We start from the raw sequence: 13,894 nt of genomic DNA on the forward strand, positions 1-13,894 counted from the left end.
CACCGATTTGGGCACAGGCAGTTCTATATACCGCTGGAAAGCCGACATTGCACTGAATTCAGCGCATTGTTGGCTTTCCCGATCTGTGCCCCAGGTAAAGAGCTATCGGTGCCAGTACTGTAGCTCTTTACAGTCAGAAGGGCGTTCCTGACAGTCAGTCAGGAACGTCCTTCTGCACAGCAGCTCCAATAGCGCTGTACAGTGTGAGCGGGGAGGAACGCATGTGCCCAAATCCATGAAAGGTCCTCTTTAAGTATAGCTTGTCACTGTACTAACTAACTTTCAGCACATTCCTAGTCTTCATTGAAGAAGTTTACATCACTTGTGAGTCTTGTATTGGATATAAAAAAAAATGAATAAAAATAAATGCATTAGGCATCCTCCTGTCCTATAGTAATCAAAACATCAAACATTCCCCAAAATGATATTAATAAAAGCTAAAAAACAAAAAAACAAAACAAACATTGCTAAAAACCCCAACTTTTACACAGAAATATAAAGTTTTGGAAGCCAGAATATGGAAATGAGAAGACTTTCCTGTATTCTTCAAAGTTTTACATTTTACATAGTTTCAAAAACATGGAAATAAAAACTACATACATATATACTAGTGTGTGTGTGTATATATATATATATATATATATATATATATATATATACATACATACACTGTGTGTAGAATTATTAGGCAATTTGTATTTGAGAAGATTCTTTTTATTATTGTTCAACAACTATGTTCTCAAACGACCCAAAAGACTCAAAAGATATTTTTGGAAATTGGAGTGTTTTTTTTTTTTATATTTGGCTATCTTAGGAGGATATCTGTTTGTTTGTGCAGGAAATTATTACTGTGCAGAATTATTAGGCAACTTAATAAAAACCAAATCTATCCCCATCTCACTGGTTTATTTTCACCAGGTAAACCAATAAAACATCGCAAAATTTAGAAATAAACATTGCTGACATTCAAAAACAACAACAACAAAAAAATCAGTGACCAATATAGCCACCTTTCTTTATGATGACACTTGTTAGCCTTCCATCCATAGATTCTGTTAGTTCCTTGATCTGTTTCCGATCACCATTGCGTGCAGCAGCCACTACGACCCCCCAGACACTGTTCCTAGAGGTGGACTGTTTTCCCTCCCTGTAGATCTCACATTTTATAATGGACCACAGGTTCTCTATGGGGTTCAGATGTAGTGAACAAGGGGGCCATGTCATTGTTTTTTCTTCTTTTAGACCTTTACTGGCCAGCCACACTGTAGAGTATTTGGATGCATGTGATGGAGCATTGTCCTGCATGAAAATCATGTTTTTTTGTTTTTTTTTAACGATACCGACTTCTTCCTGTCCCACTGCTTGAAGAAGGTGTCTTCCAGAAACTGGTAGTAGGTCTGTTTGTTGAGCTTCACTCCATCCTCAACTCGAATAGGTCCCACAAGTTGATCTTTGATGATACCAGCCCATACCAGTACCCCACCTCCACCTTGCTGGTGTCTGAGTAGAGCCCTCTGCCCTTTACTGATCCATCCTCGGGCCCATCAAGAGTCACTCTCATTTCATCAGTCCATAAAACCTTAGAAAAATCAGTCTTAAGATAATTCTTGGCCCAGTCTTGACATTTTATCTAAAGTTTCTTGTTCAAAGGTGGTTGTTTTTCAGCCTTCCTTACCTTGGCCATGTCTATGAGTATCGCGCACCTTGTGCTTTTTGATACTCCAGTAACGTTGTAGCTCTGAAATATGGCAAAATTGGTGGCAAATGGCATCTTGGCAGCTTCACGCTTTATTTTCCTCAATTCATAGGCAGCTATTTTGCAACTTTTTTTTATCAACACGCTTCTTGTGACCCTGTTGACTATTTGCCATGAAACGCTTGATTGTTTGCTGATCACGCTTCAAAAATTTTCCAATTTCTAGACTGCTGCCCCCCTCTGCAAGACATCTCACAATTTTTGACTTTTCAGATTCCGTCAAATCTCTCTTCTGACCCATTTTGCCAAAGGAAAGGAAGTTGCCTAATAATTAAGCACAACTTATATAGGGTGTTGATGTCATTAGACCACACCCCTCCTAATTACAGAGATGCAAATCACCTGATTTACATAATTGGTAGTTGGCTTTCAAGCCTATACAGCTTGGAGTAGGACAACATGTAGAAAAAGGATGATGTGATCAAAATACTCATCTGCCTACTAATTCTGCACACAGTGTATGCACACACAAGGGCGGGTTCACATCTGCGCCCCGGTCTCCGCTTTTAGGTTTCTGTCTTCTTCCAACAGGAGATGGAAACCCGGCAGACAGTGTCCGCCTGTGAGTGTTTTCTGCTCTCTGCGGCAAAACCGTTTTTTTGTTTTTTTTTAACCGGACACAAAGTCCTGTGTGTCCAGTTAAAAAAAAAAAACACTTTCGCCACAAAACACTAACAGGCGGACACTTTTCAAACCCATTCAAATGAATGGGTTTGAAAAGTGACTTCCAGTTTCCGTCTCCTGTCCAGTTTCTCAGGCGTAAGACGGAAACCTGAAAGCGGAGACCGGGGCGCTGGTGTGAACCCGCCCCCGTACACGGTATCACTGTAATTGTTCTGACCTACAGAGGTGTGGTGCAATAAAACGGGTGCAGTTGATTTTTTTTTTTTTTTTTTTCCACTTCATCCCATTCTGAATTTTTTGCACAATCCCAGTACATCGTACATAATATTAAATGACACCATCATGAAATAAAATTTGTCCTACAAAAAATAAGCCTGCCTGCAATTTTGGGTAAAATAAAAAATTATGGCTCTTGGAAGGCTATGGCAGGAAAGGGTTAAAAACTGCAAAAATAAAACAAAAACTGAGGGTACGACGACATACCTCTCTTTGCGCACTCTTTTGGCATCCATCGGGTGAATAGGGCCCCCTAGGACAAAGTTTGACGTGTGCCTTAGGGACTGTCTGGTCCCATAGAGCTCTTAGGTGACGTGAACAGAGACCAACATAGCAGACAACGGCAGCCAAGGTATAACCTTAATTTAGTGTTCCTCAGTAAATGTAAATTCTACCGGAGATTTTGATGTAATTTTCTTTTCCATGTCCTACATGAATAATAAATAAGAGAAACTCCGTTTATTTTGCCAAATTTAAAATACTATTTCCTGGAAATGTAATAAGGTAATGATATGTATATATACGAGCGGCTTGTGCCCGGTGGCAGAAATATACATACAACAACTGGAACGCTCACATCAATTATATCAACACCGACTGGCGCTGGGTCATTTTTCATTTTTTTTTTCGTGTTTGCATCCATTTTTCAATAAGGAATCTCTTTTAAGTCAGCGCGTTGGTTTTTAGGGGGAGTTTTTTATAACCATGAATGCAAAAAGCAGACTGGGCAATTCCACGACAAAAAAGGGAAATCAAGGAAAAATGGTATTTTAATAGAGGGAAAATATGTTTGCAAATTAGTCTGTTAAACTATACAGGAGCCCATGGAACAGTCATCAAAGGAGGTTTTAGAGCGGGACGGGCGCTGGTGCTGGTGGTCTAACCAGCTTTGCCGTATGAGAAAAAATATTAAGCAGAACATTTTCTTTTTTTGTCTCTCTTTTTTTTTTTTTTTAACGTCGTGGTTTATGCAAATTGCAGTGCAAACATGAATGGCGTGTTATTTTTACCTCGCTTTGGAGACTCGGTTTATACAGTTTGTAGGAGATTAATTGTGACTATATTTGTCCTACGTTGCAAGAGTTACTGTTTGCTAATTATTTCTGTTGGCAGAGCCGGCCTTTCATGACCATTCTACCGGGACTTCATTCTTCCAGGTTCACTAGACAAGAAATTAAACTGATTTACTACAGTCATTCCAGTTGTTGGAAATAAACTCACTCGGGACAGTGTCCTATGAACTGAAAATGCGTCCTTCTGTCCATGGCCTTATATTTTACGGAACGGTAAATGGCAATCATCGTGCCTTATAAAGGAAGAACTTTAGACTGGTTTTGAGGTTTTATGGATCCTCACAAATACAAAAACAGACACCAAGCGGCAAAAGTAGTGTAGATCTGTCAGAATTTCTGAGAGTTTAAATATAGATGAATGTGACCAAGATGTTCTAAAAAGTTACAACAACATGAATTTTGGAACGATGAGGGTGGCAGCAGATTCGCTATCACCGGTACCTGGATGTAAGTACATGACTCAAAAACATAGGGTAGGAACACCTAAACCAGATAGCACTGACTGCACTCTTTGGAGAAACACTTGGCTCACTCGTAGAGTTCAAACAAGTCTCTTTATCAAATGGCACAACGTGTTTCGGGGACGGACTCCCTTTTATCAAATGCAATATAAATAAAGCCCACTTAGCAGGCGTGGAGATGAGACTGCCTGCTAAGGCCGGGTTCACATCTCCGTTTTCAGGTTCCGTCTTCTGCCCGAGAAACTGGACAGGAGACGGAAATCGGCAGCCACTTTTCCAACCCATTCATTTGAATGGGTTTGCAAAGTGTCCGCCCATGAGGGGTTTGTAGTCTTCGCGGTGAAACCGTTTTTTTTTTAACCGGACACAAATTTGGACATGCAAGACTTTGTGTATAAAAAGTTATGGTTTGTTCCTGTTCACCTCTAATGATGAAAAGATCAATGACCTATAATGATAAAAGGAACAATGGAGTTCCGAAACGCGTTGGCGTTTTTTTAGGGGTTTTTCTTTTTTTGTTATTTCATTTGCAATTATCATGATTTGGTCATTTTTATGATATCTATTCAAAGTTAAATTTTATCGGAAGAGTTGCCGGACTATACATGTTTCTATATGATACATGCAGGATTTTGTGTCCGCGGAGGCCAGAAGACACACAGGTGGACACTGTCTGCTGGATTTCCGTCTCCTGTCTGAAAGCGGAGGCCGGGTGCAGAAGTGAACCCGCCCTAAGCTGGTTTTATTTGTATTACACTTGATAATAAGGTGTCTGTCCCCGAAACACATTGGAGAGATATGTAGGGAACATTACTTCTGTGTCCATAAGTCATACAGTACAAATGCAGTGCAAACCTACCAAGTCTTTCCAAATTGTTACAGGTATATGTCCTATACGTTTTCATAGACATAACAACCATTATGAATGATCCAGTCTCAAACATGACTCGTTACTGATAATTGTTGTGTTTATAACTGTAAAACCATTGGTTCTGACCAGTGGAACATGTAGTACTTCAGGAGTGGTTGTTCATGTCTGCCTCAGAGCTTCTGTCACAGGTTCTGTTGCATTTGATGGAAAGAAATAGCACTGCGTACAGAGTTATTTTACGGTTGACACTTCAGCTGTACTCAAAGGACACCGGTACATATTGGGCTCGCAATCTCTATTCCCTAAAAGTATGCCTTTGGAGTGTGGGAGGAAACACACAAACATCTCCTTGCAGATGTTGTCCTTGGTTGGATTTAAACCTAGGACTCCACCTAGGACCGAGCCTCCATGTTGCCTTCATATGAACATATCAACCATTGATTCTGCAGGGTAGCATGGGAATACTAACGTTACCTCCATTGGCGGTGTGATATGTGGTCTTTCTATAGCAGATGTACTACTAAGGTAATGAGTGTAAACCTGTTTGCCGAACTTGTGGTGACTGAGTCTTCCTTTAGATGTAGCTGTACTTTCCAGCAGAATCTATAAAAATAATTCTGGAATCTGGCAACATATTAAATGTAGTGTATTAGATGACACCGCAACTGGTTAGTAGATGTGGTCTCGCCCTGTAAATAGAGCTTCTCCAATAGTGGCAAGATGCCAAGCCATAGCCTGAGCTGCACGAGGGGACCACCTTTTTAAAACAATGTGATTTTGCAGTATTCTGTCACAAGATGTCATGTCTGGTCACGGAGTAGCTATGTTGTGAATTGGGTTCTAGCAAGTCACGATATTCTATTGAATTGGTTTTGTGAGAAGTTGGATTCCTTAATAGGGTTGAGTGATCGTGTTCGGAAAAGATCGGATTCCGATCGGCAATTGAGATAATTTCCCGATCGGAATTCCGAACATGATCTTTTTACGTGGGATCGAAATTGGTGATTATTTCCCACAATGCTTTGTTACTGGCCAAGCATTGTGGGAAAAGCTAACAATGTTAGCCTTCACACTGAGTATACGCTCCGCTCATTCTGAGCGGAGTGTATACTTCGTGTGAAGGCTCCGCTGCGGTTCCATAGGAATGAATGGAAGCAGCCGGCACACAGCCTTAACCCCTTGCGTGCCGGCTGCGTCCATTCATTCTAATGGGAGACTAGCTAACATCTCTAGTAGCTACTTTCCTGCAGAGATGGCTGGTCCGATGCCCGTTGTTCTCGTTCTTCTTCGCCTCGCTGCCCCCGCCTCCCAGATTAGTGTTAAAGAGCTAGGAAGAAGGCGGGGCTTGTGGCTTAGGAGAGTGTGGGTGGGTAAAGGACGTGGAGACGTGATGTCTCCCCTCCCAGTACCTGCCCACACTCTCCTAACCCGCCCACACTCTCCTAACCTGGGAGGCAGGGATCGTGATCGGGTTCGAATGAAAAATGATTGGAAATTGGATTTCAAAATCGATCCTGAAAAGTCAAGATCGGCTCAACCCAAGTCCTTAACCAAATTTGAGCAAAGGTAAGGGTGGAGCCATCTGTATATTCATTAACATGGCTTTAAGTCTGAGTTTTTTTAAGTTCTGATGTAAAAGCGGTGCCATAAATGCAGTCAGCAAACCTTAAGTGACTCACTGGTTATGTCATTACGCATGGCACAAACTGGAGACTTTTGGTCACTTAATAGGGGATTTATACAGTGTTTGCGTACATGGGTACATAGACGTATTTATTCACCAGGATCACTTCTAAGTAGAATAAAGTAGTCAAGTGAGGCTGCGATCAAACCAGGACTGGAAGATTGTGGTCTGAAATGTTCCACCATATATAACAAGGCGCTTGTTCACCTCTATACCTCTGCAGAGGTGTGTATGTAAAAGGAGGACAGGAAAACCTTAAATGCTGTAAACTAGTCTACATGTAAATGTCGTGGTGGGGGGTCAGCGTGAGGCCAAGGCTAAAATTTTAATTTATCAAAAAACCTGAAGCATTCATAGATTCAGGAGGACAAGATAGGATTGAGGGCACTAGGTAGACCAGAAACGCATCAGAAGCGGATGGTCTAGTTTTGTCCTCGTATTGTTTTAGACACTCGTGGGCAAAATTGTTGGTCCCCCTGGTTTAATGAAAGAAAACCCCACAATGGTCACAGAAATAACTTGAATTTGACAAAAGTAATAATAAATAAAAATTCTATGAAGATGAACAAATTAAAGTCAGAGTTTGTTTTTCACTTCAACAGAATTTTAAAAAATAAAACCTCATGACACGGCCTGGACAGAGATGACAGCTCTCGTAACTTAATATTTTGTTGCACAACCTTTTGAGGCAATCGCTGCAATCAGATGATCCCTGTAACTGTCATAGAGACTTCTGCCCCTCTCAGCAGGGATTTTGGCCCCCTATTCATGAGCAAACTGCTCCAATTGTCTCGGGTGTGAAGGGGCCTTTTCCAGTCGGCATGTTTCAGCTCCTTCCACAGATGCTCAATAGGATTTAGGTCGGGGCTCATAGAAGACCACTTCAGAACAGTCCAATGTTTTCCATACTTTGGTGTTTTTAGCTGTTTTGTGTCATTATCCTGTTACAAGACCCATGACCTGTGACTGACACCAAAATTTCTGACACTGGGCAGCACATTTCTCTCTAGAATCCCTTGATAGTCTTGAGATTTCATTGTACCCTGCACAGATTCAAGACACCCTGTGCCAGATGCAGCAAAGCAGCCCCAGAACATAACAGAGCCTCCTCCATGTTTCACAGCAGGGACAGTCTTCTTTTCAAGATATGCTCCATTTTTCCGTCTGTGAACATAGAGCTGATGTGCCTTGCCAAAAAAGTTAGATTTTTGTCTCATCTGTCTATAGGACATTCTCCCAGAAGCTTTGTGGCTTGTCAACATGTAGTTTGGCAAATTACTTTTGTCAGATTCAAGTTATTTCTGTGACCATTGTGGGTTTTTCTTTCATTAAATGAGAGGTACCAACAATTTTGTCCACGTGTATACATGGGTTAACCAAAGAAGATTCAAAGAAGTTTTTTTACATTCCGTTTTTGACCTGCAGATATCTATGTAAGGGTTTCCAAACCCCTGTAACTTTTTCTAATTTTGCCATTTTTGTCTAGCTTTCTTGACTCTAGCACATGGCAGTGCAACAATGGGGTGACAATTTACATCTGTATTTTTACATGAGGTTCCTCTGGATAATCTACATTCCTCTCATATCTGAAAATGTACTAAAGTTAATCATTTTTCTACTCTATTTTGTCCTCATTGAGAAACACGATCCTTGTCAGTCAATGTCATCTACAGACGTTTTTCCACAAGTATACAACTGGCCAGTCATCTTGAAGGAGTTGTCCATGGTCAAAAACCAAGTTATTTTGCTGGTTCTCAAATAGGTTTTAACAAAACGTACTAATATAATGTAATGGCACCGTTCTTAGTATAGCAGTACCTCCAACCTAGACAGTAGGCCAAGTGCCAGCACATTGGAAGAATCTTATCTAACCTTGACATTCTTAACCAGGCAATGTTGTTTTCATTGTTGGCTACCTTGTAGGCAAGTAAGCATTTGTGGGTGAATTGAATATTCTGTCCACTGAATATGCCATTATTCTGAAACCACAACCTATTGGCAATGTAGAGCCACTTGTTGCCTTGGATTGGTGGAGAGGCGGCCATATTTGTGTGTGCCATTCTCCATACAAGTCTAGAGTTACAGAATAGTTCTTCCATAAGTCCCATACATCTTAAAGGAGAGAACCACAAATAAGTGTGCCCGCATTACCATTGATCACACTGGATGGAGCCCTGTTCTCCAGATGGGTGAGGGTCCCAGATTATGAGCAAAAACTCAACTTCATCGTGGACTTTCCTCTGAAGAACGATGTGGCAGTAACTGCACGTATCCCAGATACAGAAGGGAAATAAAATCTCGACGTGACATGAGTGAGCCTGAGCTTGAACGTCTCTATGTGCCGAAGACTCCTTGTATGTTTTTCATTTAATAACAGCTCGGGTGCCTTTTCTGTTGCAGAGCGCTGCAGCCGGTGGGATTGAGTCAAACAGCGATGCCATCCAGCCTAGCCACATCAGAGAGGCCATACGACGCTACAGCCACAAGATTGGCCCGCTCTCCCCATTCACGGTACGTAATAACAGACTCGAAAAAAAAGTTATATTTGTAATCTTAAGGAGATTTCATCTTCAAGTGGTCTTATGAAGAAGCCTTGGAATTGTTAAGAGCAATTTGTGGTCACTGTAATTTTCTTTGTAAAAAATGAAATATTTCTCCCGGGAAATAAAAGTTTGTAATTTCTGTCTCTTTTTGGAATCATAAATGCAATTTTTATTTCATATATTTATTTCACTTACATATTAGGCATGCATGAAGTTGAAATTTTAGTATTTTCGCTCAAAATCAAAGCTATTTAAAAGAGTTTACCTCCCCCACCCCCCCAAATTCCTAAAGTATGAAATAGGCGGTAATTATTATTATTGGGTTTTATGATACACAAGGAAAGTAGAAGGTTCTGGCGATGCGCGTGGCAATATTTAGCTCTTAATATGGCTGCCTGCACGAACCATTGAAATGCTCTCATTGCGGAGGGAAGGGAGTTGCAATTTTTGACTAAAACCCTTTCTGTTAACTTCTAGATGCTTCGATAGTTACTTTGTGGTTCAGTTTGGGAGAATTTTGAGCCCAAATTTTGACTCTTTTTTTTTTCCTTTATATACCGTATTTTTCGGACTTTAAGACGCACTGGACTATAAGACGCACCTAGGTTTTAGAGGAGGAAAATAGGGGAAAAAAAATTTGAAGCAAAAAAATGGTAAAATATTTAATATATGGGAGTTGTAGTTTTGCAACAGCTGCAAGGCCACATTGACAGGTGACCCTGCAGCTGTACGGGGATGTATAGAGCATTTTTTTTGTGGGGCCAGATGTACTTTTTAGTTATACCATTTTGGGGAATGTCTGTTGCTTAGATCACCTTTTATTTAAATCAGAGGCAAAACGGTGAAAAAAAAAACACGGCGGTTTGAAAAATATCAGTAGACCAGGAATTTTCAGACACAGGGATTCCTAATGTGTATGTGTTTCACAGTAATTTTCTACTTTTATATGTATTCTAGGGAAAGGAGGTGATTTAGAAGTTTTATTTATTTATTTATTTTTTTAAAGCTTTTTTTTTTTTTCTTCACTATTTTATTGCCCCTTCCCCCTAGGTGGCTTGAACCTGCAATCATTTGATTGCAAGTCCCATAGACGGCAATACAAGTCTATTGTCGTCTATGGGAGATTCTCTACATTACTATTACGGCTGGTCATAGACCAACCTCAATAGTAATATAGCAGTGACAGGCCTGGGAGCCTTCAATTGGCTCCCGGCTGTCACCAGAACAGGTCGACTCCTGCGACCTCGCCGCGCATGAGCCGGCCTGCAACTTTAAAGGTATTCTACACTTTGTTGGGAAGGGGGTTACGTTTTAATGCCCGCAATTAAAATGCATTCTAATTGCGGGCATTAGCTTTGGGCCTCCACATATAGCAGAGACCCAGTTGCAATGGCGACCACTCTGCAGCAGAGCGGCCGCCATTATTCTTACAGACCCGGCATCCCGGCAACAGAACGGCGGATGCCGGGAAGGGTGTTTTAGACACCGGCATTGGTGCCAGGTCCTGCAGCATTGCCACACTCCTGTCGCTGCAGGAAGCCAGCAGCGGCAGGAACATGGCCGGACATTCGGACTATAAGACGCAACCTCATTTTCCCCCCAGATTTTGGGGGGAAAAAGTGCGTCTTATAGTCCGAAAAATATGGTACATTTTTCAAAGATATGTATGAACTAGGGTTGAACTGATCTTGAGATTTCAGGATCGATTTTAAAATCCGATTTCTGATGATTTTCCAGCCGATCCCGATCGTGAAATTTGCTCAATTGCCAATCGGGATCCGATCTTTCCTGATCTCTTAACTTTATTAATGATATATACATGCATATGGTTGAGCCGATCTTGAGATACCCTCTGACCTCGATCCCGCTGGAAAATTGGGATCGGAATTTCGATCGCGATCCTGAAATTTACTCGATCGCCGATCGGAATCCGATCTTTTTCAATCCCGATCGCTCAACCCTAGTTTGAATGTGTAATTCTAGTAATTGCTGACATTTTTTAAATTTAACAATAGGTCACAGTTTTGCTTTGGCAACACCTGGGAGGGGTTTTTTTTCGAACTTTTTTTGGTTATATATTACCCAAAAACAGGTGATTGGCGAATGTAATTCTATACCTATGTGGTATGTGAGATATGAGCTCTATTATCCTTGGCCTACTTCAACCACGGGGACTAACAAGGTTAACAGGACTGACACTGCCTCTATCTATTCTATACATAAAGTGGTGAACAACATGATGGGGGGGGGGGGGGGGGGTTAACAAGTCCTGCAGTCCTGAATTTTGCCATAAAAAAGTGGATGGTTTGTGACTTTTTGCACTAAAATTTTGTAACATTTTGCATTTTTACAACACTTTTTACAGTCCACATTTGAAAAGTGAGTAGAACACGGATTACTTATCTAGTGGTCTGTATACCAGAATACTCGAACGCAACTGTATAAAAAGTCTCAAACAGTACAATTTTATTCCAGTAGTGAGGTGGTGAACTCTCCTAGAAGGTGGAGTAACAGGACAGAAATGTTAGGGGCATTCACATGGAGGAAGTTGGCACTGATTCTGGCGCGGACTTCGCATCAGAATCAGCGCTGATAAAAAAAAAAAAGCCTCCCGTTAATTTCAATGGGTTCCGCGCAGAAAACAGAACCCATTGAAGTCAATGGGAGGTTTATTTTTCAGCATGATGGGAAAAAGGGAAATGGAAAGATACTCAGCCACTTGTAGTCGTAATTCGGAATTCCAATTGCAGTTTCCACTCAATGTACTTATTTAGACTTGGGATCAGAAATGTAGCGCCCTCGGTTCAAAGCGAAACGATAAATCCACAAATAAAAGATAAATCCAGCTAAATCATGTGGAAAATGGAATCTTCTTTATTATTTAAAAATCTTCAGACCAACAGTAACATTCACACGTAGCAGGGATACAGCGTCAGACTGACAAAGTCAAAGACTGACAAAGTCTGAGAAAGGAAGTTTATCCGAAGGAGGTTATTCTATTTTCCACATGATTTGGCTGGATTTACCTTTTATTTGTGGGTTTATTTTTCAGCACTGATTCTGACATGAGTTTCGTGCCAGAATCAGCGCCAACTTCCTCCGTGTGAATGGACCCTTAGACTTATAGATACGGCGAAATCATCAACATATGTTCAATGTTTCATAATTTTGGTGCAAATTATTCCAAATCAGACTTTCATACAGCAAATCCCACTCCCTGTTACTGATATAAATGTAGTAAGTTACTGTATATACTCGAGTATAAGCCGACCCGAATATAAGCCGAGGCCCCTAATTTTAGCACAAAAAAATGGGAAGACTTATTGACTTGAGTATAAGCCGAGGGGGGGGGGGGGGGAATCAGCAGCTACTGGAAAATTTCAAAAATTAAAATAGTCAGAGTTTTTGGGTGCAGTAGTTGCTGGGAACGAGGAGGGGGTGTTCTGGTTGTCTGTCTGCCCCTTCCCTGAGCTTGAGGACTGAGTTTTTTTTCCCCCACTTGGAGTTCAGCCTGGCTGAATATAGGGGATCTGCAGTGCCTAGTAACCCCTTCCCGACAGAACAGGAGCTCTGCAGATCCCCTATATTCAGTAGACCGGGCACTGTCAGACACAGGGATACCTAATGTGTATAATGTGTGTCACAGTCATTTTCTACTTTTATATATATTCTAGGGAAAGGAGGGATTTACAACTTTTATTTACTTTATTTTTTTATTATATTTTTTTTAAAGCCTCTTTTTTTCCCCACTATTTTATGGGAGATTCTATACATTACTATTGTGGCTGGTCATAGACCCCCCCTCCCTAAAAAAAACAAAACAATTTTCTTTTTTTGCTTGATTCGATTATAAGCCGAGGGGGGCTTTTTCAGCACAAAAACTGTGCTGAAAAATTCGGCTTATACTCGAGTATATAGATGTAGGGAACAGACAGTAGGGAATATGACTGCAGGATCAGACTACATATGGTTTATATGTTGTCTGTTACCATGGAGATGCATAGACACCAAACTATTGTTTTAAAATAAGGCCTATGGAATAGTTTCTTCATTTTATATGCATTAACAGAATAAAAAAAAACAATTTGCAAAGGTGGAAATAGTCATGGAGTTCCATTCTAGAAGTGTAACTACAGATTGTGCTGCGACACAGTAATAAGAATGACTTGGCTCTGCCGTCTGCCACTAATAGACTAAGGCTCGTTCTTCTCACGGCCTATCTTTATTATATACACAACAGTGCACTTATGTCTCTGACGGTCACTTTACAAGCCCATTATTATGTTAGGGAGGTGTTTAATTCTCCTCCAGCAGCTTCTCTTGTGTGATCTACTGGTAAGCGGCAAATGAATATGGTGTGTGCTATAAACCATCAGCGCGTAACAGACCTCAGTCTGGAAATTGGTACATTGGTTTATTTCATGCTTGGGTTCCGGTCACATCATTGCATACTCTTTTCTGGCATGAAGGAGGCACGCAGCACATGCAGGTGTTACAAACTGGAATCAGCGGCTCATTAGTAATGTGAGAAAGAAATCTAACAATCCTTCACAAGAGGGATAACTACAGGCCACGTGCATCAGCCTCAGAGCTAAACATCACCTGT

General features: G+C 40.9%; 1 protein-coding gene across 1 annotated transcript in view; it reads left to right on the forward strand.

The window, feature by feature from the left end:
* The window catches only part of SUPT3H (SPT3 homolog, SAGA and STAGA complex component), a 366,507-nt gene that overhangs the window by 288,968 nt on the left and 63,645 nt on the right, over nt 1-13,894 (forward strand). The window contains exon 11 of the mRNA XM_075269245.1: nt 9,146-9,256. Coding sequence (XP_075125346.1) covers nt 9,146-9,256 — 111 coding nt within the window. The remainder of the gene's footprint in view (nt 1-9,145; nt 9,257-13,894) is intronic.

This window comes from Leptodactylus fuscus, chromosome 3 (genome assembly GCF_031893055.1).
Source record: "Leptodactylus fuscus isolate aLepFus1 chromosome 3, aLepFus1.hap2, whole genome shotgun sequence".
Taxonomy (NCBI): domain Eukaryota; kingdom Metazoa; phylum Chordata; class Amphibia; order Anura; family Leptodactylidae; genus Leptodactylus; species Leptodactylus fuscus.